Consider the following 26,962-nt stretch of genomic DNA (forward strand, 5'->3'; position numbering starts at 1 on the left):
CATTCTCTACAGCTAGTTGGCCATTTTCTTTTACTTTTCTTCAATCTCCGTTGGAGAACCAATCCCCAAGGGTGCTTTGCAAGTTATGATATTTGCACGACAAGCATGGCCACTGGATGGAAGTCGCCGCTGCAGCTGCTAACAAGTAACAACATTTTCGCCCATTTTACCATTTCAAGCAGGTTTGCAAGACCATGATCTGCTTCATGACAGCGTTTCCCCACTTCCAAACAAAGCCTAGTCAAAAGCATCAAACAAAACAATTACGCATTTTCTTACCTCCCCCATACACAAATACACAATCCATACTCCCCATACATTTTGCCAAAAACAATAAATTTAAACAGAAGACGGCCCATTACAGAACAAATGCAGTGTCTATCACCCGTGAGTAAATGAGATGAAAATTCACAACTATTGGCCAATTGTTATATAATTTACCCAGAATGAGTTTTAGTCTATACCACACTTTATATACAAATATGTACATCACTTGTACATGCCGAAAGTCATCAAAAAAGGCATAACAGTTAGTTGTTATGGCAAATTTACAACAACCGCATAACTAACCAAATTAACAGGCACTACTGCAAAAAGGTACTCAGTCAGGGCAACCTAACCCATGATTCAAGTAGCGACGTCAGAAGGCAAGTCAAACTAGCCTAGCACCAAAGATCCGATACCGCCTTGTTGTCCAAGGATCATTTTTATCCAGGTAATATGATTTTATGCATAATTGCACCCAAGGCGGGTTTCTGCATGCATTAACACCTGCCGCATCATCAGATTCCGGTATCCCAAGCAATTTATTCATTTTTTTTGTCAATATTTCAATTGTTGGACAACCCCCGAAAAACTCTTCCTGTCATTGATCAAAAGATGAAATTAGCGATAATCAAAACCGACAAAGAAAACAAATGCTGAAATTATGACTCACGTATCTTCAGTGTTCTTCCCCTACTATCTGTTCAAATAGGGGTACAGTCAAAGAGACCCATCATGCAAAGCCAATGGTGATCAAAAATATTGAACAAGAAGACCACATGATATCACAACAATTCAGTGACAACACCCAATAATAATCAGAAGTTCATTACATTAAATGACTTTAAACAAAGAATGAAATATAAATGGTGTCTGCCGTTGTGTCGCAATCATTCAGTGCTCCTGGTTCTGAGGCCCTGAGACATTCCGACATGTATATAGGTAGCATTTGAGCATCCACCTGTGCATCACTTGTGCATTGCTTGAGTTGTTCAAGTAAAGATAATTTTACTTCAGTCATCTACATATCATAAATTTATCGGGGTTCAGGGATGGCATAGGAAACCTGGCCATCCAATAGTAGCTGCGAACGAGCACGCACACACACACTAAAAAATTTAACAGGGATGGATATTGCAAAGGGAATCCAGCCATCCTATAAGTGTCGTCCTTGCAAAAGCAACATTTAGAAGCGATGTGGCTACAGTTCTCCAATTTCATCATCATCAATCTCCAATGTCAAGTGGCTACATAAGTTGTTGCCAGTTGAATTTGTGCATCATTCAAGTCATTCTGGTAAAAACCTCAGTCATCTATAAATCAACATATCAGGGTGTCGAGATGCACCTAGGAATCCTGGCCATCCAATAAGAGTTGGAAAAGGGAACATATGAAGTGATGAGGCTGCAGAACTCCAATATCATTGCACCCGCCATCACAGCCTTCTATCAGACACTGGGGAATTTAATCCCCAACATACACATATAAACTAGCAGAACATTGTCCAAATAAAACTTAATGATGTGGGGGGAATATGGGGATGCACAGCGTGCATCTCCAGGAGATTAGGCCAATGAACAAATATTGACCAGGAAAAGGACATATCTCAAGCATGCTCTTGTATTCGTTATATTTGACTTGCAAAAAAAAAATGGGATTGATGGAGACTAAGAGCTTACCCCATCTTCCCCATATAAATACGCATGTATTCTGGCAGTAGGGTCCTCGAGCGTGAATCTGATCCTATAGAGACCTGTCTCAGGAGAACGGAAGTCCTCAGGCTGCCAGGGATATATGGCCACAAAACGCACGACGCACTTAAATTTCTGTGTTACCTGCAAGTCCACAATCAATAACAACAGTCAAAAGTACAGAAAATAAGGAATTAAAAAAAAAATGAAGAGAGCCAAAATGAATAAATTATGATTGATGGCCTCCTACTGAGTTAGAACATTCAGTTATCATCATTGAAAAATTGAAAAGGAAAAACGATGATTTGACCCGATTAATATCTCAGCTAACCTTCGTAAAAGTGAGAACTTCCATCAATGATGAGAATCCCACATGTCCATATCCCATTTCTGCAAAAGAGAAGACAAAGGTAAATAGAGCAATTGGGTTAGAAATCGATGCCACAATGTTTCTGAATTTTACAGGACAAATTAATCAACAAAAGTGCAAACTTCATGACAGTTCTTGTCTAGCAACCCTAGGATATTTATCACGAAAACATGCAGAAGAAGCCCAGGCAACAAAATATCACACAGAATAAGTAGAGAATTTCATAAATAGCATGCTAAAAAGGAATTCTGCTCTAAAATTCAACATAAAACTTGAAGGATGTAAAGCGACTTTTGAAATAGGGCACGAATTGCAATTATGTGCAATTTAAATGACACCCACTTTAAATAGAAAATGGAGTTTGATTTTGGAAGTACAGAATGGAGAAAGCCCATCAAAGTGACTCCCAATGGGCCATGAGGTACTGTACAATACTCAGGCCAAGAGTTTGTACAGTACACTCAAGTCCATACAAGTGGGCCCCTGGTTCAGTGTACCAAACCATCAGTATGGCAAGTTTCGGTGACTCATATACCAAAAATCCCTAGATTCTTAGCCATCAAATGCTTGTTCTTCTTCTGGACTAGTGTTGTATTTTCTTCCTTTACAGTCTACTTGTTGGCCACCAATTGGAAGGTTAGACTGTTCGCATGGCCATCCACAATGGGGCCCACGATATCAACGGTCTGGATCACTGAACCATTGGGCCCCACTTGTACATACTGAACACCCTAGTGTAGCAGCATACTCTAAGCCAAGCATTGCCTCATGCCTCTTTATTTTAATCTTGAAGTCCAAGATATGATCTCAAATCCGTGGGAGAGCCAGACATGAAATCATCCCTTGCCCAAATTCCATGATTCACTTTTAATTGCAAAAACTGAAGTTGCAGTTTCTTTTGAGGTAAGGTTCAGGTCATACAATTTGAGGTATAGAAATTTCCATACATCTAGCACAAAACCTTGCTCCCATTGTGCACCATGACCAATGTTGTTGACATTATTCATCTTGCATATCTCTGAACTTTCTTCTCAATCAACTAGACTAATTTTGCTTGAACCAACATCAAGTTGCACAATTGCCAACAAATGGACGTTACGCATGGAAGCACTAGAAGTCATTAGGCCTTAACTCGAAAGAAAAGGTTCCTCACTTTAGTGTGCATTTGGTGAGGGAAAATACTCATGGAGATGGTTTCACTTTTCAATATTTTATTATGGAGAGAGAATAGAAAAGAATTGTATAATTATTTGTTTCGGTACTACAAGCATCCATACTGTACAAAAATTAAATCATTTAATGCATGGTAACATAGAAGAGGAGTTCTCTTACTGCTTACAACCAAACCAAACCAAACTATGTTAAGGCAAAAATATGCAGGCTACTGAAATCATAAAACTGATCATGAAAAACCAGAAAAGGATTGTCTTCCACTCGGAGTGAGGACAAACTTTCTAATGTTGCTAGAACACAATACCTGTGATGCTCGATGGACGAGGCAAGTGATCGACACCAGTTGATAAACGTTCCACATAACCTCTAGTTCATGAGAGTGCATGCAATGGAATTAGATTCTGGCAAGATGTTCTTAGAAGAGAATGCTATCTTCCAATTTAATGAATAGAAGAGCAACTACCTTTCACAATGTTTTACAGCACTGTCCTTGTCGGACAAAAGGCGGATTTTGCTAGTAGGTAGTAACACACCTTTCCACAGACCTGATTGCAATTGACATGTTATGTTACGAAATTTCACCCATTGGCCTCTGCCTTGCAACTGCAGGCCAATATCTTCAAAGAACTTGCCAACAGTGAACCTCAAGACTGTTCCGACACATGGAAACGTGCATAAAACATCCCTTGAGAGAGGTGATTGTTCTGACTGTAAAGGCAGGGGAATCCTGGCTTCATCATCGAGGCTGTCATTTATGAAATAGTATCAATATTTCTTTCCTTTTATCATGAGGATATCAACAACAACCTGGCATTAAATAAATGTTGCCTAAAGTTCTATTTGGGAGAGAGAGAGAGAGAGAGAGAGAGAGAGAGAGAGAGAGAGCAGAACTGCATTCAGTTAAGCCTATGCAAAAAAGTAAATATATTCACTTGCTTATAATGAATCAGTACAAGACATAAGAAATTGTTGATTCAGTTCCATTGTTTCTAAAGATCACTACCAAGTCAACTTAAGTTTCCACTACAGCTCAGTTTTAATTGACTCAGCCAAAAAGCTTGAAAACTCCATCCAAAACTCAATCAGGAACTTGAGAAACTCGAAGTATCATAAAGACTAACAGAAGTTTTCCTAAAACAAACCAAAAATTGAACTGAGTCCAATCAATCATTGACAAGTTGACTTGAGATCAGCTCGAGTCCATGTTGGCATCATGATGCAGGACATGAAAATTAAATATGATATGCAAGATTTCAGGCTTTAGATCAAACTAGTTCAGAAACATGCACATAAGATTTTCACATCCCACACGAAAGTTCAAACATTCAAACAAGGGGAATCTGTGCAGGTCCAAGCCTACACATGCTAAGGCTGAATCAATAAAAATTATTAACCAAATGATATTCAAAGGAAAGTGAAAATCATCCACACATGCACAGCAATCAGTCCCTAATCCAAGGGATTCACCAATTTCAATTCAAAAAACCCTAGGATTAGAAAATGGGCAAATAAAGTGAAAGTATTGCAATCTAGGGTTGGGTTAGGGGAAAGAGGTATGAGAGGGGTAAAATAGGCGGGAAATCTGAACCTGGAAATAGTCCCCACGCGCGGACAATGAGCTAGGCCTAACGCACGTGCGCAGGGGCCTGGCCGCACTTGCGAGGGAGTCCTACACCTAGAAACCGACTCCTTAAGTCTAGTCGGCCAAGGGTGGACTCCAAAACCCCCAAGTTTCGAGTCGTTCCGAGCTACGGGCTGTGCGTCGTGCTCCGCCGAAGTTTCTACCCTACTATAGGGCCAGATTCTGGAATCCTGTTGAAGAGAGGAAAATTGATGCAATCAAGGACAGATTTGTAGCGCAGATGATTGTGGGAGATGAAAAGGGTGGATGGTAGAAAATGGGAGCGAATCAGGATAGATGTAGCTTCGTACCACGGTAGTTAGCCCTTCGAAGAAGGGAGGGCTTCGCACCCAATTAGGTTTTCATAACTCGGAAAGGAGCAAGAAAACGCAACAATTTTTATTAATCTTCATTGAATAAAAAAAACTACAAGGGGTGCCTATTTATAAGAAAACCCCATACCCCAAAACTCGCGCCATGTGCGCAACCTATTACTTGGCGATGAAATAAACCAAAATAAAAACTAATCAAAGAAATCTAAAGCGTCCATAATATTCTAAATACCATTAATAAGCAAAACCTAAAATATGAGATTAATCCGACAAGCGGGCCACGATCATGAGATCCCATGATGGGCTTTACTTGACTACCGGGTCCACTCCAACGAACCAAAACTCAGTCTTCTAGCTAGGAGGCCCTCCCTGGATGTCGTCATCGATCCAGATTGACGGTGGGGCCCTCCTCCTTGCGTACGAACGTAGGGGGCGGCATGCGTGTGCGTGCGCACGTGACGTCCACATCACATCAGGTACTGAAACTTAAACAGTTTCCCTAAGAAACTTAGTACAGATGTACAAGAGAAATGACAAAGATATGTCACCATTGAGAAGTAAAACACCAAACTCTAGTATACTTCTTAGTTACAAGTTACAACTTTAAAGATTACAAAGAACTATATTAACGTGTGTTGATCTTCCCTTTCAGACGAGTGTGCTAGCAAAGCAAGTAGGTCCCACCACTGCTTGTTTTCATGTAGACCTCATATGTGTTGTGAATTAGAGAAGAACAGCTGGAAACAATATGTGATAAGAATATTTTTTTGAAAGGTATAAATGATAAGAATATTATGAACTAATAAAAAGAAACACCAAATATAGATGCTTACTTCATTTGAATCTCTGTTGGAGGAGCATCAGTTCCATCCCACACATAGAGAATCGACACATCATCCACAACAACGGACATATGAAGAATCTTGTCATCAAAACGAAACGAAGTTAGTCTTTTTATTCCTTTAAAGCAAAACATATATACTGCAGTGAAGAAAACAAGATATTAGATATTTGAATTACCTTGCACACTAGATCAAAATACTTTCCCACCTTAATATCTCTCAGTTGCAGTGAGTATTCATTCATACCTACACAGAAGCACTTTTTTTTTTCTGAAAGTGAAATACAAATTCAAGTATTTGATGGAAGAAGAAAAAAAAAAGGGAAAAGAAAAAAGATACATGCATTACCTAAAGGAATTGGATTGAAGGAGATGGGAAAAAGTAGTCAACTTGGTGTGGCTGAGTCAAGCACTTGTTGACATCAGCCAATAGGAAAAGCTAGCAAGTAACTTATCTAAGAAAGTAGAAATAGTTGCATGCAATAGTAACAAAATGGCAACTTTTTATCTTTCAGCAACTGAGTTCTAAGTTAGTTGGCCCATTCATGACTTCCTTAAAGCCAGGACAATGTTTCAGCATCCTCATACCATGTGAAGCTGAAGCGGCTCACAAGATAACAAAGAGGTCAGTCTAAAGTACGACATAACCACATAGGACTCTCAAAGCCGAAGTCAAAATGCATACGAGCACTCTTTCTACCATGGAGAATGGGCTACTAGAGTATGACATAGGACTCTCAAAGCCAGAGTTAAAATGCACATGAGTGTTCTTTCTACCATAGATGAATGGGCTACAATGTCAAGAGGAATTTTTTTGCAATATATGTTAGATCTATCAGAGAATTTTTATTGAATCTTTTTCGACACGTTTTATGATAGGTGAATTAGATCCCTTCACAACAATGTAAGGTTCATCTTGTGGCTGAAGAAAATATCATCTCAGCCAGGTAATTTTTGTTTGGGGATCGTCTGTGTAAGTGGAAATTTCCATTGGTTGTGGTATAAGGTTAATTTCAACGGTTGTTCATTAGGAAACCCTCAGCATTCCAGTGAGTGTGTTCATGTGTGCAAGCGTTCAGATCATGCTAAGGTCGCTATTTTGCTCCAAGCAATTATGATGGTGGGTAGCTGTAATTTCTTCCCAATCTTTGTTAGCGGCTACTCCACTAAAACGCCATTGCATGGGCCAAGTCGCATTCCTATTCGTGGAGGGTGTAGGAATCGCGATCTTTTTGCAGGTTAATAGGGAAGCAAATGATAAAGTAGATGATGAGGACATCCGAACACCATATTGAGTATATCAAAGGAGACAACTTGTGACCCACGCCCCAGTTTCCCTATGGCAAGATGATAATAACGAGGGGCCCAACTCCAGATTGTAGGTGCATGGGAGACCCCACATGCATATTTGGCGCATCATTGAAAACCTTATATTAGGGAAGATGCATGTGGGCTTCTTACTGGGAGCATGGAGATACGTTTTACACGTGGAGACATGTTTTTCATCTTAGCTAGGAGTTATTTTATATTTGTTAGAGAGTTAGGGGGTCATGTCTTATTTTGGTTTAAAAGTAGGAAGTACTTGGGACTTTTCCTTATTGAGAGCAATCTTTTTTGTAAAAGTCCCAATTTGAGACTATTTAAGGGTTATGGGAGCCCTAATTTGGGGATGCTATGATTATTATGAATGAAATTTCTCTGCTAGGGTTTTTCTCCTTGCAATTTCTAGTGATTGGAATGGCGTGATGGCGTAGTCTGATACCATTAATCTAAATCCAAATAAGTTTTCTTCTCTCTATTTCTATTTCTTTCAAATCCTTCTTTTATTTTGCCCTTTTAGCAACCCATCTCCACAATATTCATTCTCAATTCTCATCCATACCAAAAACCAATCCAGACCACATCAAAACCTAACCTAAACCTACACCTTCTCTTTTCCCCAACCTGTGAACAGTGTTGTGAATAGTGTTGTGAACAATGCCGTGAATAGTGTAGTGAACAGTGCCATGAACAATGATTTCTCACTAAAATTCCCCTTTTCTGATATTTTCCTAACTTTTAAACCCCAGGTTCCTAAATCCATAATCCTGAAAACCCTAAATCCCCAATCCCAAACCCTTAACCTAATTCCCAATTAATCCAAACCTAGAATAATTGACACTTGATGGACATATGTGAATCCCCTTGAATGCAAATCAATCCCTATGCTATAAATGGAAGTCCCATCTTCCATTGGGCTTATTTCTCTTTGATCTATACTTTTTAGGATCCATAATGCAGGATTGTAGTTAGATCTTAATATAGTTGCTTACTTGAGTACCTTTTATATGTGGTAGATTATATATATTTTTTCTGTTTCTCATTGATATGATAATCCATTTATTCATCTCATGACATCATTTTAGCCTAGTCTCACATCCTGCATCAGTAAATGATTTAGCTAAATTGGGAGGGACTAATGTGGGACTTCTTATAATGGATAGAAGATGAGAGATTTCATTTCTCCAAGGGCCTATTGTTTTTCAGATGTGATTTTCTGTTTGTTAACTTCTTTTTTTGTTCTCCTTTCTCTACTTGTGTTAGTTTAGCCCCTGGTTTTATGTATATTTTTCTGTCTGTTTAAAAATCTCGCGTTATCCATCAAGAAAGAATGCCAAAAACCCAAATTCTTTGGAGCCTTCTGCTAGCACGGGACTGAAGGATTTTCATACAGCAAACAAGATGGGGGACACCTCCAAGAGATTTATTTTCAAGAGATTTGTTTGCATAGATCAACTTTTAAAAATTCTCCATCATTGTTAGGATAATCAGAGGTTAAAAGTGCACAACTCAATTCCTAAAAGGAAGTGAGCATCAAACTATCTCAACTTAAAATTCAAGAGATGCTAAATTAAAAGATAGAATGAGTAAAAGATGAAATTACGTGGATTGTCTACCACGGGGCGTGCAGAAGCTTGGCGGATATATAGAATTACGACTAAGTCCTAGAGGGGGGTTGAATAGGACCACTTTAAAATTCTTTGCCTAATTATATAATTTACCAATTAAAACAAACAAGACAAATTAACACTAAGGCTTCAAAGGCAAAGTGGGTCCAATCACATAAATTACAAGAGATATAATAATTAAGCAACTAATCTAAAAAGATAGTGAGCTTGTGTGTGCTTTGCAAATTAAGTGTCTAGCATACAATCCAATTCAGGCATTCATATAATTTAACTAATCAATCACATGGGGATTAATAGAATTGTGCTCGAATGATTGTCACAAACACATGCATGTATAGTGGTTCAGTTTCCCTACTCTACTCCAGGCGGACGAACTCTCCTCGAGTGTACGGGTATTCACTATCTTAGGAGTTTTCGATAGGTTCACCCCAGACCTTTACAGCCCTACACAAGGACCTGACGTACATACGCTCCTATGTTGAAGGAACATATTTTCGCTCGTGTCGGTGGCTCTTGCAAGAGACGTTAGTTGATTTTCTATCAGCTAACCAACAACCACTAGCGGTCCTAATCGAAGGCCCTACGTTTGGCTCCCACAAAGACTAACACACATGCACTCGTGTCCGATCATTGCGGTCCTAATCCAAGGCCCTATGTACACTCCCACAGGAGGCTCCCCATGGAAACTAACACACACACACACATGTCCGGTGAATTCGGCCCTACACAAGAGCCTAGGCCCTATATAAAAATCTATTCGAGTTTGGATCACAAACTCTACACTCGATTGACAACTTACTTATCAGATTGAGCCCCTTGGCAGCACTTTCTTGGGTTGCTTGATCAATGCTCTCCCGTGCTTCAATCAGCTCCCATTGTGTTCCCCCGATCATTGACGCCGATGCTTCAGCTTCTACGATCATTCACTTTGGATGTGTTGTGCCAATGAGGTAACCAAGGCAAAGAAGGTGGGGGGAATCTCCTACAACTAATGGATAGTTGACTTCATAGAGAATTCACCTAGATGGGCGTTCTAGAGGATTTAGACAAGGATTTGACTATAGGTTTAGTGTCGAATCCCTAGAACATAGAGATCAAGTTCATCTTTAAAGAGAGGTTTGAATGCTCATTCAAATGATAAATCACAAGGAAGATGATTTAAATCTCTTTGGTTTAGAGGCTTAGGATGAGCGATATGAGAGGGGAATCACAATCTTCTATTGTACCCAAAACTCATCCAAATGTATAATGCTTGAATGCCCTTTATATAGATTTCGAATTGCAACAACTATAAAACGGGCAAATAGCAGCATCCTCGATCAATCGACGGTCAATTGAACTATGTCGAATTAGGACAGTGAATTCATTGGACAGTTTTCACCATGTTCGATCAATCGAGTCGATCGATCAAGCTTCACTCGAACTCGGCCATTGAGTCTGTTGGTTTGAGCAGTTTCATTTCCAGTAGCTTAAGACCTCTATAGCCTATTTAAGCATGTTCAAATGAGGCTCCTAAGGCCATGAGATGATCAAAAGGTTTACCTGTCAAGGTTAGGATCATCTAGAGTTTAAGGTTGTTTTGAGTATAAGGTTAGGGTCCTCAAGGCACCTCAATTTACATGTTCTTCACTTCCTTGATGCTCCAAGTCTTCATGTGTCTTCGGTATTCAGCTTCCAAGGACTCAACCGACTCACTAACACACAGACGCACGTGATTGACAAATATGTGCATAAATCAGTGCACTAGCAAAAGATATTCAAGCACCTTAGGGTCTATTTGGGTAGTGGGATTAGAAGGGATTAGGTGGGATGGGATTCAAAAAACATAATTATTACCCATGACAGGAATTGTCCCCTATTGCCATGGGATAAGATTAATGCCCTGCTTTGTTGATAATATGGTGGTATATTGAATGGATATACCCACCATCATTTGAAATTACTGAGAATAACACACGTGTTATATCTAAATTGTTCATTTGTTTTGTAACCTCATTTTATGGCATGGGCCTAAAAATGAGGTAGATCCAAAACTTATGTGGCCCCAAAGAAGTTTTCAACGGTAAGTATTCAATCCCCGTTGCTTTCTATGGTGGGGTCCACTTGAGCATTAGATTTACCTGATTATTTCGCCCATGCTCTAAAATAATCTCGATAAATGGGTGGACGGTGTGGCTATAGCCCCACATCATGGTGGGACCTACAACAACTTGCTAACATTGAGTGAAATTGGCACGGGACCCAATGCAATTCTATTTAATGTAATTCCAAGCTCTTCCATTCTTCCCAAACATGGAGTGGAATTGGCACAGGACCAGATGAATCCCATCCCACCTAATCCCATCTAATCCCACTGCCCAAACAGACCCTTAGTGGCATAAATCTAAACACATCTTTACACTCTATGTGATTACATCAAGAGGAGGAACATCAAAAACTTGTGATGCTAGAAGGTGTAAGCCCATTCCTTTTCTGGTATAGGTTTTTTTTTCCCCCTCTCAAAGAAGATGATTAGTCGCCTTGATGCTCCAAGTCTTCATGTGTCTTCGGTATTCAGCTTCCAAGGGCTCAACCGACTCACTAACACACAGACACGTGATTGACAAACATGTGCATAAATCAGTGCACTAGCAAAAGATATTCAAGCACCATAGTGGCATAAATCTAAACACATCCTTACATTGTGTGATTAAATCAAGCGGAGGAACATCAAAAAATTGTGATGCTGGAAGGTGTGAGCCCATTCCTTTTCTGGTATAGGCTTTTTTTTTCCCTCTCAAAGAAGATGATTAGTCACACAAGAAAGGCACTATCCCAAAGTCAAGAAGGAAGAAATTTGTCTAATGCATAAGTACGCCAACAACATGGTGACAACCTTTTTAAAGTGATGAAGAGCTCCCAATTTGCCCTATGCGACGTAGATTTCAACCCATGAAAACCCCACGAATTTCATCAATAAAATTGAAACAATACCGCGGAAAATGCCTCAAATATCAATACAAAATCACCATTATACATGCTTCCACCTACCATGACATAGATCTAGGCAATCATTTCGAGCAACATTAGACATTGGTCCAAAATTCAAATATTAGCTTAAGACAAGTAACTTAAATTAGTGCTTGCACAAGAGCGTACCTGCATCAAATTTATAATGAGCCAACCACGTTCTTATTTGCGTTACTAAAACCTCATCCTGATCAGTAATGTGAAAATTTGAATAAATCTGATATGGAATAAAGCCCATACAAGATTTCCCTTCAAATAGAGCAAAAGAAGAACACTTCTTGTTGAAAAGAGCTTGTGCATTCCCTTTGTGATCTTTCATCTGCACAAGTCATTTCTCTAATCTTTGTGAGATTCCACCATACACTACTAAAAGCCAAACGATAGAAATTCAGAATTTAAGGTTGGCAATGGTAATGCAGTAAAGAAACAGTATAGCAAAAGAAACAACAAGTGAATAAGTTCATATGAGAATGCATTTCCTAATTCAGACACACTACATGCATGGAACCAATGATGGAAGTTATATCCAGGCCCTACCAGTACACTTCTAAGGAGTCGTCATTAGAAGCAACTGTCAACAAGCAAAAAGTCAAATGATCATACAAAAGGTTCACTTTACAAGGTTTGTTTGGCGTGTGTCATGCGGCTGTGTGGATTGCATTGCTTGAATAAGATTATTTTGTGATAATCAAAACTTTGATAACATTGGATACACAGTTTTTGGCAGTGGGACTACCTATTTGTATAAGCATGTGCAGATAATGCAAAGCATTTAATACTAGATACATCCAACATCACCAAGTGTGCAAGAGGTGAGTGCAATTTTTTGGTCATGCTTCATCCACAATTCATCCAACATTTTGGTAGTTTGGATTGTCTTACAACCATCAAACGTGAAAGTGTACAATTTTCCCAAGCACATGTGTATCAACCACCATGCTCCACCAGCCCATGTTAGCAGCCTTCCCTTGTGAAGTCCAAAACAGCATTGACTAGTAAGAGTCCCATCCCAACAGCTTCCTATGGTGTGGCCCACCTGAGTTTTTGGATGGCCCTTATTTTGGGGCTCCAAGGTAAACATGAGGCAGCATACCCGATGGGAGGTGTGGATCTTATGCATGTATCCACCACCAAAATGCAAACAACTTCGTGCATAACATCCACACCATTCATTACATGCGCCACCCTAGGTTTGGCCCTAGTCCCAAAAATCAGACTAATCCAGAATTCAGGTGGGTCAAACCATTAAAAAAAAAGTTAATATTCCAGCCTAAAATTTCTAAATTCATGCAGTGGAACCCACCATGGTTTTGGATTGGCCTGATTTTTAGGTCGTCCCTTCATCCTAGTAGGGTGCATCAAATGAATGTATGTGATGGCATATACACACCAAAGTGGGACCCAAACAACATTAATGGTAAGAGTCCCATCCCAACAGCTTCCTATGGTGTGGCCCACCTGAGTATTGGATAGGCCTTATTTTGGGGCTCCAGGGTAATCATGAGGCAGCATACCTGATGGAAGGTGTGGATCTTATGCATGTCTCCACATTCCACATGGCTACATGAGGCGTACTAGAATGGATACCTCATCAAAATTGCTGGATTCCGCATTTTTCTTGGAACCCAACTGTTTGCATAATGCAACATTTAACACAAGATGAAAAAGGCACAGAATAAATGCTAACTATGCCATGAGCATAGCATATTAAGGCACTAAACATGAGATTCTGTATGCTCATAGCACTATTTTTATGCTAATAGCGCTACAAAGCACGCCAAACAAGCCCTACGATTAGAGTTCCCCATGATGAGTAAATATAGGAAAATGGAATCCACCAATGCCATCTCCATCATGCATAATGAAAACACCGATAATCTAAACATGTGCCCTATGCTAAAGAGGATAAGTAACACACAAAAACTCAGCACCTAAAGGAATTTGGGGGATTAGGTACAAAAGAGACAATAGAAGACTTTGGAATCAGTAACTACCAGAACATTATGCAAGGCAATTATATCTCCCAAGGACCTGACTCGTGGCAGCATTGTCATGTCTTCGGTGAAAATATTCACAGAAAGTCCATGCTCCTGAGATGATGCATCAACGATCTTCAGAGTGCAGAAAAAATCTGCAACAAAGTGCTAATTTTTTTAATGCAAACAAGTGCCAATTTATCCATGCTGTATAGAACTTGTCAACTGAAAGCATTTTCTGTACATGTATTTAAAGAAGACAATTCACTCAAAAAATTATGAGAAACAAAATGTTGATGTTACTAATTTAATGAATAAAAAGCATGCTAGTAAAAGAATAAAGTTCTATAATGCAAAGCATGGGTTTAAGAAGTGAAATTTCAAAAGTAATAAAGACATAATTTTGAGAGGAAGCAAAATTATAAAGCAGATCCTTGAGTAAGAGCAAACAAAGGAGAGGAAGTAAACCAAAAAATACCATGCATTTCAAAGTAAAGGGTCTTCCAAATTGAAGCCATAACAAACTGAGGAAGGGAAAAGAGGACCTGGAACTTCACAACTTGTAGAGGGCAAGCTAATTTTCATCATCCAAGAAGACGATTCGTATGCACACCAAACTACATCAAAACATGGTGAAATTGGCACCTTCAGATAGCCTATTGAGTTACCTATCAAATTGTCCCCATATTTCGTGATTTGGCCAAGAAGTTAACTATGGCGTATTGCATCATTTGGCCAAGAAGTGAACTATGGCCAAGTTACCAGTAGCTCACATGCTGGTGACAAGATTTGCCCTTGATGCCATCATGTCAGCAGTCAGCCCCATCAACGCGCAGCTGCGGTTGATCCATTACAGTCAGGTATATTTCATTTAACCATAGTTAGTAGGTGGAGATTGTTTACTTAAGGGTTAGAAAGAATCAATCAGTTGGTCAATTAGAAACTTAGTTTTGAAATTATTTTTTTTTTAAAGGATAACTGGAATATGATGTGGACATCGTGCACACGCACGCCCGCACACCACCACCCCTGCGCACGTACGTAGGCAGAAAGAGGACCCCACCATCGATCTGGCTCAATAACGACGTCCAGGGAGGGCCTCTAGCTAGAAGACAAGTTTTGGTTCAGAAAAGTGGGCCCGATAGTCAAGAAAAGCCCATCATGGGATCTCATGATTGTGGCCCACTCGTCGGATTGATTTCATATTTTAGGTTTTACTTATTGTTATTATTTAGAACATTGTGAACGCTTTAAATTTCTCTGTTTGGTTTTTATTTTAGTTTACTTCATCACCAAGTAATAGGTTGGGCACATGGTGCGAGTTTTGGGGTATAGGATTTTCCCTATAAATAGGCCCCCTTGTAGTTCTTTTGATTCATTGAAGTTAATAAAAAATTCTTGCTTTATTTTTCTGCTCTCTTCGTGAGTTGTGGAAGAATTCAAAAGTGGGTGCGAAGCCCTCCCTTTTCGAAGGGCTAACTACCGTGGTGCGAAGCCACATCGATCCCAATTCACCCCCATCTTCCATCATATTTTTTTCCATCTTCCCCCACCATCCGTACTTCAAATTTGTCCTTTTGTTGCATCAGATTATTTCGGCCCGCAGGCGAGCTGAAACTTCGGCAGAGCACCACGCACAAACCGTAGATCGGATCAAGCTGAGATTTGGGGGCTTTGGAGTTCATCCCTGGCCGACCAGGGCCAAGGTGGCCTTTTTCTGAATAGTAGGCCCCACACACTTGCAGCCGGGATCACACGCACGTCCGTCTGGGCCATTGTTGCTGTCCACACGCAGGATCATCTTTTGGCTCAGGTTTTTATCCTCTTTTATCCTCTCATAGCTGTTTTTCATGAATCCTAACTCTAGATTACATGATCCCTAATTGATTTGCCCATTTTTATCACCTTAGGGTTCCTTGAATTGAAATTAGTGAATCCCTTGGATTAGAGACTGATTTTTATGCATGAGTAGTTGATTTTATTTCCCTTTGACATCGTTTGGTTTATAATTTTTATTAGTCCAGTCCTAGCCTGTGTCAGCTTGGACCCACATAGATTCCCATTTTTAATTGAATGTTTGGATTTTCATGTGAGACGTGGAATTTGTGTGATTGTCTCTGAATTGGTAGGATCTAAGCCTGAAATCTTGCATATCATATTTAATTTTCCATGTCCTGCATCAGAATATATTAAAAAGAAAAAGATACAAAAGAGAAAAGAAATCTGCTGAGGAAGCAGAAATCTAACAACCTAAAAATAACATATCATAATCCTTAAGCCCGTTTACAATGCCCACCCATTCAAGTAACAGATATTTTGCTCTGGACCAGACAGCTTGAACCGAAGCAGATCTGCCGTTGAAACATCTATCATTTCTTTCCTCCCAGACTGACCACCAAATGGCGAGAATAGCCAACCTCCAAATGCGCATCCTGGATTTACCTATCTTGACCCCATGCCAAGCCGAAAGCAGATTGCAGGAAGACATCGGATTACACCAGCTGATTTTGAAGCGAGAGTAGAATTCAGCCCAGATTTGGGAAACTTAGTTTTGAATTTCATAGTTAGCGTTGCTTTTTATAGGCATTATATAGATAAATAATAGAATTGTCATGGAGTCTTAAGTTACCAACTTTATCTTTTTATGCAAGTTACAAGTTTATTTAATTAGGAAAGCATCCAAAGGATCAACTCAACATTTTCATTGTTCACTTTGTACTTTTTTGAGAAATCTTGCTTCTTTAATACATTCGAATTGATCTATTACCATGGTTGTGTTTATCTCTGTCTAACATATATTGCTCAATTTCTATTTCGTCCCATGTGTTCACTCGATTATCGCAATTGAAAGTTTTTTGAGTCTTTTGAATCACATCCAAATATCTAGGTTCAATCAGTCCATTACATCACATTATATTCATGGGAATAACTTTTTTTCCTTACATAACATTTGCAGTTCTTGTGATGGAATAGGAGAACACAATTTGGGTTAACAAACCCAAATTAGTTGGGATAAGGCTTTGATGATGATTTACGGTCTTTTGGGTGTTGTTCCAGTTTCTTTAGCTCTGAAAGCAAGCAGGGCCCACCAACAAGAGCTCAGTTGTTGGCTACCATCTAGCAAGATCACGCCTCACTTTTGGAATACAGGGATCTTAACTTTTACTAAAAAAGCTGGCATTATAGAAGTGAAAGGCATTCTCCTTGTTTAGCTTGGAAATGGATTCCATTGGTAAGGGCTAAATTTTTGTTTCATACTGGCCCACCAACAAGAGCTCAGTTGTTGGCTACCATCTAGCAAGATCACGCCTCTCACTTTTGGAATACAGGGATCTTAACTTTTACTAAAAAAGCTGGCATTATAGAAGTGAAAGGCATTCTCCTTGTTTAGCTTGGAAATGGATTCCATTGGTAAGGGCTAAATTTCTGTTTCATACTGGGAAAAGGTGGGAAAACGATCGAGTCTTTCATGCTTCGAGCACCTCTCCTCTCCGAACACAAAAACTGGATCTCTGAGAATGGCTTTCCTTGTTCCCAAATATCATAGACAATTTCTTTCATCAGGAATCTATTTCCCGGAAACAAATTCATGACCACATTTAAGATTATACACAGGGCCATGGCATTACATTTTACAGTCAGCGCAGCTGATGAACAGGACAGATCCCATACAATTCTCTTCAATATGCCACTGCGGGGTACCACTATGAGCTCTCGATCCCATGTGTGGTTAAGTAACAAAGGCACACCAATTATATTGGCTAACATATACTATTCCAACGCGCTGGAAGTAAAAAACATCAGTTCCTTCCTTGGAAAGAGGAAGTGCGGATTTCTATGGTGACGCCTCTGGCTCAGATGTGATTGCCTTTACCCCAGTGGCAGCTTGCTCTCCCATCCCTCCCACATATATATTTAAACTTTAATTGAATAATACGAAAATCATTTCAATTATTATTATTATTATTATTATTTTAAATGTTCTTTAATTCCTTTCCTAGAGAGAAGTTTGATTCGGTTGCTTCCATTTGTTGCCTTCTACAACTAACAGACAACGCCGAGATGGGTCAATCCAACCATAAGGAATATTGCTTCACCCGCTTTGTGTTTCCCCATTGGATTCAGGGAGATGAAGGAAACTGGACTGGAACGTAAAGAGGCCCGTGGCTAGATTGTCGAAAATGAGGATTTTCTTTCGAAGACATGCCAGAGGAAGGAACCTTCTTTTTTTCTTTTTGGAATGGTCCCTAAATTGCAATAAATAAATATAAAGGATGGCGTCCTGGGAGATATGAGATTAAACCCATCACATGTAGATGGAAATCACAAATAATATGAGAATTCTGGCGGAAAAAAAAAAAAAAGAGCAATGGATTATTGGGAAAAGGAAATACCAGATCCTTTACTCTTGTTTGGGAACCCAAACTCGACAACTGCACCGCAAAGATTCACCTTCACAGCCTTATTTACGTATTCTACTGCATCTTTCAACAGAACATACGATTCTCCTCCGTTCATCCCCATTTCATTGAAAAAACCTTCTCCAAAACTCTAACCCTAGTCACGAGAAGAAGAAGAAAAAGAAAATGCAGATGGCAGTGAGAGAGTACGCGCGAAATGAGAGAAGAGAACGTATCTGTCTCAAATGCCAGCGGTCCGTACACTTGGCTACGCGTGCATAAGAAATTGACGTCCGCGAGTGCACTCGCTCGACTCGCATGTGTAGATACGTGTGAGAAATCTCGACCATCGAGTAGTCCTCTTCGCAGACTCAAAAATTTGATTCCCATCATCACGTGACACATACTTGCTTCGTTGTTGAGCCGCTCCAATGCTTGCGTTCCTTGTTTCCACGCGAGTATACTTTCAGATTTTTAAGAAGCGCTTTTAACCCGGACAAACATCAGTTGATAGATTCGCCGGCGATTGTGTAATGATAACTGCTAAGTATCTCTATCGCGTGGAAGAAGGCGGTTTCACTGGTGTCCCACACATCACCGACCGTGGCGATTGGTACGCGTGAAAAGGGCTACGTCACGTGTGAACAACTTGCATAAAACCCATGCGTTATGGTGGGCCCGATAGAGCTCTCCCTGTACAAGTTACCGTACAGGTGTGAGCAAGACAACCGCTTTCCCGGAGGATACGTAATTAGGGCCTGTTTCGGAGGGTGGATTTGAACCCCTGATTTTGAAATCCTGTTGTGTTTAGCATCCGAGATTGATAACCAACTTTAATTCAAAATTAGTCATTCCTATTATATTTGCAGGTTTAAATTTAATTACTAAATCAATTTTATTATTTCTAATTAGTAAACGTATGTAATTTATAATACAATAGTTGTAATAAGCCTGTTGAAATATATATTTTGCCAAAAAATGATGAAATTTCAAGTCTCGAATTGGCCATAAGTACAAGACCACGTCCAAGTGATTAACCAATAATTTTTAAACATGAACAATATTTAGACGGTGCTGATCATCGTATTAAAGTAATTATAGCAATGTAATTGATAATCTAATTATTTTAAAATATCATTAGTGAGTCATGTATCCATTAGATTAATAGTCTAGTGATAGACATGTTACACATGTAAGTATAGAAAATGATATAAGATGTAAATCATTGCCTCACCTTGGATTTCAGACCGCTGATTGAGAAGATTTGAAACCCTGGTTGCTTTAGGGTGCTAAACAACTCAAGGGGTTTCAAATCCCCTCAAATCCAGTTTCATTAGTAGATGCCATTTGGCTGTTTAAATTTTCTGACCTGCTAGGATTGCGTGGACTTTTTTCTCTTGACAAAGTCAACTTTTACCAATCATACTTGTAACCAGTGGTATGTCATATGATTCCCTTATCTTCCGGTGTTATATTCATCAAACCCCTGGTTCCCAACAAGATGCTCAGTGCCTTTGTTTTCTTGAATTGATTTTTAGGGAATAATCTGAGAACTTTCATCATGTGCCTCCGAGCAATTCCTTAGCCATTGGCAAACAAAAGTTTCAATCCACTTACAGAATTATTTTTAAGAGAGAGAGAGACAAAAGGTGGACCCGCATGATACAGGTATCCTTACATATAATAAATACCATACATTTTCTAGCCATTGTGGGATGGGCAATCAACAAAGATAATGTATGTATCCTTCTCTACTAATCCGATGGTAGTGATGATCCAGTCAAAGTGGTCTTTTGAGATGGATCAACAATCAAAAGTGGGCCCATGTGGTGGATGATATAATCCCTAATTCGACCTTCTCTACTATAATAAATATAGATAGTATGATAGGTACTCGTTGTAGCCTTTGGGAGGTTATTGACAATCAAATATAACTCACATGTGATGGATGATTCTAACAATGATTGGAACCTTTCCAAAATACAATGCAGACGGTCCATTCCCTATATGTTTATTGGATGGTGAGGACCATTTAATTAATCTAATCTCCAGGAGGAACAGACGCGATGAGACAGGATGGTGGGATGGATGACTCAGGTCAATGACTTCAGCTCTTCATAACAATCAATATCAATTGTTCACAACTATTGATTGTTTGGCTATGATCTTCTGATCAAAGTGACCTGTTGGAGGGATGTACAATCAACGGGGATGTTCGTGTGATGGATGGCCTAGATCAGAGGTTAGATCTTCTCTCCTAAAATTGCAATTGATCATCCATTTTTATTTTTTTATTAAATACATAGATTAATTTGATCATAAGTGGCATATAAGAAAAATGGGATCCATCTAAATCAATAATTCAATATCTTTTTAACGTGATCAATCAGAACAGATCATTTCTATATGCCTTTGCTCGACCATTGTGGTCAACCAATTAAGCGATGGATGAGGGTCATGGTCAGTGGAATTTGGGATTGACACGGTAGAGATGATATAACGAGCTTAATTAGCTACTTTTCTAGTGACTTTTTTGTTTTTTGGCGAAACAATGTAAGGTGAGTTGTGGTGCAAATGGACTAGGGTTGGATTGGATGGAGGCTACGGATTTGATCCATTTAAAATCAAGTTAGAATTTTAGACACACACATGGCTAGTCAAAAATTAATGTCCAACCTAGGTTGGATTAAGAAAAAAAATAGACGAGGATTTGTTTAATAGTTTCGATCTGGCGTAGGAAGGTCATGACCCAACATAAAATATTATAATTGAGTTTTGTGCTAAGTATAGAAAGTATAATTGAGTTCTTGAAAAAATAATGTCTGATTACAATTGACAATTGATTTTGATAGTAGAAAATAAAATGACTAAAAGTCTAATTTCAACGGGTATAATCATATGGCTAGAGCATATTAAGGGACCATGGAAGTACACCGAAATGAATCAAGCAAAGTATTTCAATCACGCAATCAAGCAGAATCACAAAGACTCCAATTTTAATATGGAGAAATCTTTTCGCGAAAAAACCACAATACAAAACAATACATATCACTGTGAATGTAGAAATTAAAAATGAAAGAAAATATCCGATTTGAACAAGCCTCGAACCTCCCCCTACAAGTCATTGAAAAATCATAAGAACGAATTAAAAAGCTATTGGATACACCACAATCCCAATTACACCCATATATATAGTATTAAGGAGAATCACAATTAAAATAAAAAACACTAATCTCGCTGATACATAACTCTACATAACTACGCGTGTTCATTCGATGACACGTTCAATGGGACTTCAATGGCACTGAATTGACGACCAAAATGATCCAATGACTAAATATGATTTTTTTTTTAATATTTTACCAATGTTAACGAGCAAGCTTTTTTATGTTATCGAACAACCTTCATGGCATTAACTGGCCTTCGATGCCATCAAATAGGACACCTAAAGTGTTCAACAACCAACTCGATAAATTTCGAATTTTACCAATGGCATTAAACTTGTCATTGACAGACCTACTAATTTACATATTTAAGACATCAATCAACATAGTATTTCAATTATTGTGGTTTTTATATGCTCTTTGCCAATAACGGCCCACAATTTCCGTAGTTTAGATTATCTAAAGTTTTTAATGGTCAACAACATATTTAAAAATGGAGGTGAATTAGCCATGTACCCTAGTCTAATGATAAATTAAAAACCAGAGGCTTAGTTGACTACTTTTCTATAGGTTTGGGTCAGGTTTAAGTGTAAGAAAGTCTACATGAAGTCCAATTCATTGTTCTTAGATCATACTTGGTTAATATATAGGGTCAGACTAGACAGGCCAAGTTGATTTTGAGTGGACTCGTCCTTTTACTTAAACAACACTTCAAGTTAAACTTTTGGACCAAACTCAAGTTCAATTGTATAAACTTTAGATGAGTTCCGTCATGATGCACCCACCACCTTTAATGATGTGGTGATGTGGTGAGATTTGATTAATAGGATCATATGCTAGCATGGGTATGCAACCCACCTCTGATGATGTAGAGCCTGTTATAAGAAGCTCTATAGCTGAAAGCTGTGTGGAGCTCAAAAAGATGTCCCTAGAAAATCCATTCCTCTTATCAATTTCTTAGTATCATCATAGGACATTAATATAAAAACTAAGTAGATTTAAAACTTAGGTGGATCTATTGGGTTTTTTCATATTTTTTAAAATACTTTAAAAGAGAATTTAGAAAAAGGATTGTAGCTTTTGGTGATTGTTGGTGACTATTCATTTATGAATATTTATACTTCTTGATAAATGGAACATTATTTGAATTTAAAATGGTGATAAAAATATGTCATTAATGGTGGAGAGATGCCATTGTTGAAAATACACCATATAATATTATATCTTTCCTTGAAAATTATCTTAAAACATCTCTTGTGACCATATATAAACCCATTTTTTGATTAATCCAAAAATAATAATTCCAACAATCTCCTCTCCATTTTTTTCTTCTTCACTATTTTCGATTTTAAATGTTTTTTGAAAATTTACAAATTTCAAGGTGCAAAATTACAAATAGTTCTCTAGACAATAAATTGCAAACAACTTTTAAGAGTCAAGCTATAATTGCACGGAAGTTAAGAGTATATATTGTAAAAGTGTGTTCTGGTGCAATCTTTCAGTTTTGCAAGTGAAAACTCACATTTCTCCCGTATTGAAGAAGATGCTTATTATATTTTGTAGGTAAATTTGTTGCAACCCTCTTACAAATTAATTTAATCACCAATAAGGTTTGAATATTGTCTTAAAGATAGCGACATTTAACACGCCTTGAGTCTATTTTAAATGATTAGTTTTTATATCTTTCCGTATCAACCCTAACAGGATTTATCTCACAAGACGATAAAAAGGATGTCCACCATTTAATCCTATGCTTACATGCTATCCAAACCGTTCATGAGTTATTATCACTCAAATAAGCTAAATGTCATTATACTGATAAAAATTGCGTGGGCCCACAAATGTCATCCTAGTGTTGTGGGGCTCATGTGAGTTTTGATCTGCCTAAAATTTTGGACTATTTTCTTATTGTTATCTGGAAAACAAAGTCGGATGGTCCTTGTTATCCTCGTGGGCCCTTGTAGCTTCTGACCATAGGATTTGAAGATCATTCCTGAACAGGCATTTAATGCCCATACAGCCCTATCAATCAAATCTCATGACCATACCACCGTTGATGTCCTCGCTATCTGACACAAAGTTTGGCTACTAGTTGTGAACCTCACTATGATCTATGTGCTTCATTAGGAGGCGTTTGGTCGCATGGGTTTAAATGAGAGTAGGTGGGAATGGGTTTTAACTTTTAAGATCTCATGGATGGTTGCAGGTCATGTTTGGGACTCATGTAAGGCATGGGCTGTGAAACCCTTTTTTAGAATCAGCAGGGGATGTTTCATTAATCTTACTTTGGGTATCGTGTGGTTAGTGGTTGGTGCTATGTGGATCCTACCATAATGTATGTGATTTCTCCATGCCTTGCCATCTATTTTGAAATATAATTTTAGGCTTGATCCTAAAAATGAGGTAGATATAAATCTCAGGTGGACCACATTATGGGAAAATAATAGTGAATGAATTACACCATTAAAAACCTCTTAGAGCCAACTGTGCGGTCCACTTGAGACTTAGATCAAACTCATTTTTGGGCTCATACCATAAAATGACATGGAAGAATGGGCAGATAGCATGGATGAAACGCATATATCATGATGGGCCCATAGAGCACTGACAGGTAGTGCCAAGATGAGTAGCCAATCTATTTCTAAACATGAAGTGGGATGGCCTCCAAGCCCTGGGATTAGATGGCAATCCCTTACAAGGTTTAATCATTACATTTTAATAATTTTATCTGTTGGAATATTTGGTTGAATTAAATAGACTATTAAAAATCGAGAACCAAAAAAGGAAAATAAATTTTGAGAAAGAAGAACTTATTGAATTGAGTCGAGGCGTGACTGAGTCACTCGGCTTGAAATCGAATTTGCTCCCCTTGGACAGCGTCCCAAGTGCAACAGGTTTCCAGAGCAATTGACCTCCAGGATACAACGACTATGACCCGGTCCCAGCGGTGCACTCACTGTACACGGGCTCGAACCACTTGCAGTTTAATCCGAAAGTGCTGAGTTGACTCAGCGATGAACTCTAGAAAAATGCTTAAAACCGAATATCAAAGAGTGTTTTATAAGAGAAGAATTTTTCGTATTTAGAAAACTGGAATCGATTGTCTTTATATAGACTCGAAGTGGTGCATAAGCACCCTTTTCAAAAGGTTAGGTCAGTTGGGTTTAAACCCAACAGAGGTGACCAACCAAAAGGGACGCATCTCTCGGGTTTAAAACGAAAGGTGCAAATATGAGTACACTCCCGCACATACGATCCTGCCAGTACCCATACACACACCCACGCGAGTACACACAGCACCCGCCCACGCCCATGCCGCGTCGCGTCGTCGCGTCGCGCGCGCACGCACACGCGCACGGACTCGGACTCGGCCTCGGACTTGACTCGGCTCGGCTCGGCGACGGCACGGCTCGGCTCGGCTTGCTCGGCGCGCATGTGGTTAATGACATAGATTAGAGTTATTGGCCCCCTCTCCTCCCCCGAGGACCAAATTCACATGTCCCCTGAAAGGGGCCCAAGCCCTAAGCAAAAAGACTATCTTATATACAAGATAGTTTACTATGTCAAATCCGATGTGGGATAAAACTCACAACTCAAAAGTACTACAACTTTTCAAAAATGGAGGAAAACTATCAAAAATTTGAAAATTCAAATTTTAATACTATTTTAAAACAAAATATAACAATCCCCCATATTTTTAAAATAAAACCCTTTCGGATTAAAGCGTAATAGTTGTGCAATGGTGCCGGTGTCACCATAGACTTGAACCGACATTAGAGTAAGCAAGACAGGTCTACAGGAATCAGGTGACACCATAGTCTTGAACCTGAATCCTTTTAATATAGATCACAAGTACATGCCACTCACACAACTCTTCCTCTGCAAGTGATTCTGCGGTTCGGTGCGTTTCGGCCATACACCATTACCTGGATTTCATGAGTGCTCTAGAGAATTCGCCTAGATTCTCATAGGAAGCGGCCTCCACCTCCACACCCATATAGGTGAATTCCATCAAGTGTATGCAGCAACTGTATACACCACCAAATATATGGCTATAGATTCATTAAGAGTTCTAACAACTCATCCTTCTGCGTTGCTGCTCGCACTGTACACCATAGAAGGGGCTCATACAACTCAGTGCAATCGTCTACCTCGTGTCTTGTTGTTTACCCATTGAACCTATCTCATGGGATCTCCACTTGTATAGGTTGGGTTGCCGACACTGGCAGCTCATATATTAGGCTCAGCCCCATTCCCTTCGATGTATCATTGACTAACCTTTTAGATAGTCCTTTAGTCAGAGGATCTGCTAGATTCTTTTCTGACCTCACAAAGTCAATAGATATGACTCCATCACGCAACATATGTTTCACTATGTTGTGTCTGAGTCTAATATGCCTGCTCTTTCCATTATATATTTTACTCTTTGCTTTCGCTATAGCTGCTTGACAGTCACAATGAATAGATACGGCCGATACAGGCTTTGGCCACAATGGTATATCAGCTAAGAGATTTCTAATCGGCTTCTGTTCCAGCCTTTTCTAAGGCAATAAACTCGGATTCCATAGTAGACCGAGCGATACATGTCTGCTTGGTAGACTTCCAAGAGACTGCTCCTCCACCTAAAGTGAAGACATATCCACTCGTGGATTTTGTCTCATCTGAATCACTAATCCAGTTAGCATCACTGTATCCTTCTAATACAGCAGGAAAACCATTATAATGTAAACCATAGGCTATACTGCCTTTTAGGTATCTCAAAATCCTAGACAAAGCATTCCAATGCTCTTTTCCAGGGTTATGTGTATATCTACTTAGCCTTCCTACTGCAAAAGCAATGTCTGGTCTAGTGCAGTTTGTTAGATACATAAGGCTACCAATTATTCTGGAATACTCCAATTGAGACACACTATTTTCTATATTCTTCATGAGAGTCACACTATAATCATAAGGAGTACTTACAAGTAAACAGTCAAAATGGTTAAACTTTCTCAATATCTTCTCAATGTAATGAGATTATGATAATATGATAACACCATCTTTCCTATTTACTTCAATACCCAAGATTACACTAGCCTTTCCTAAGTCTTTCATGTCAAACTTAGATGATAAGAATTTCTTAGTTGCATTAACTAATTTAATATTAGTTTCAAAAATAAGCATGTCATTAACA

General features: G+C 38.9%; 1 protein-coding gene and 1 long non-coding RNA gene across 9 annotated transcripts; one reads left to right on the plus strand and one right to left on the minus strand.

The window, feature by feature from the left end:
* Positions 1–401: 401 nt before the first annotated feature.
* On the minus strand, positions 402–18,870 carry LOC131239188 (protection of telomeres protein 1a-like). 8 transcript variants are annotated; one of them, XM_058236759.1, is made up of 11 exons: positions 18,620–18,756; positions 16,522–16,726; positions 14,244–14,339; positions 12,379–12,568; positions 6,472–6,539; positions 6,285–6,373; positions 3,962–4,243; positions 3,803–3,864; positions 2,287–2,345; positions 1,944–2,099; positions 402–862 (listed from the first exon to the last, which is right to left on the minus strand). In XM_058236759.1, exons 2-11 carry the CDS (start codon positions 16,711–16,713, stop codon positions 653–655), a joined length of 1,404 nt encoding a protein of 467 aa, XP_058092742.1. In that variant the 5' UTR covers positions 16,714–16,726; positions 18,620–18,756; the 3' UTR covers positions 402–652. The 8 variants fall into 8 exon arrangements, with proteins under 8 accessions (XP_058092742.1, XP_058092743.1, XP_058092746.1 ...); XM_058236762.1 differs by lacking the exon at positions 402–862 and adding an exon at positions 908–1,225; XM_058236761.1 differs by lacking the exon at positions 402–862 and adding an exon at positions 908–1,285.
* LOC131239190 (uncharacterized) lies at positions 5,213–5,676 on the plus strand. Its single transcript, XR_009168082.1, has 2 exons — positions 5,213–5,351; positions 5,417–5,676. It is a non-coding gene; the product is annotated as an uncharacterized LOC131239190 (long non-coding RNA).
* Positions 18,871–26,962: the final 8,092 nt, after the last annotated feature.

This window comes from Magnolia sinica, chromosome 3 (genome assembly GCF_029962835.1).
Source record: "Magnolia sinica isolate HGM2019 chromosome 3, MsV1, whole genome shotgun sequence".
Classification (NCBI taxonomy): domain Eukaryota; kingdom Viridiplantae; phylum Streptophyta; class Magnoliopsida; order Magnoliales; family Magnoliaceae; genus Magnolia; species Magnolia sinica.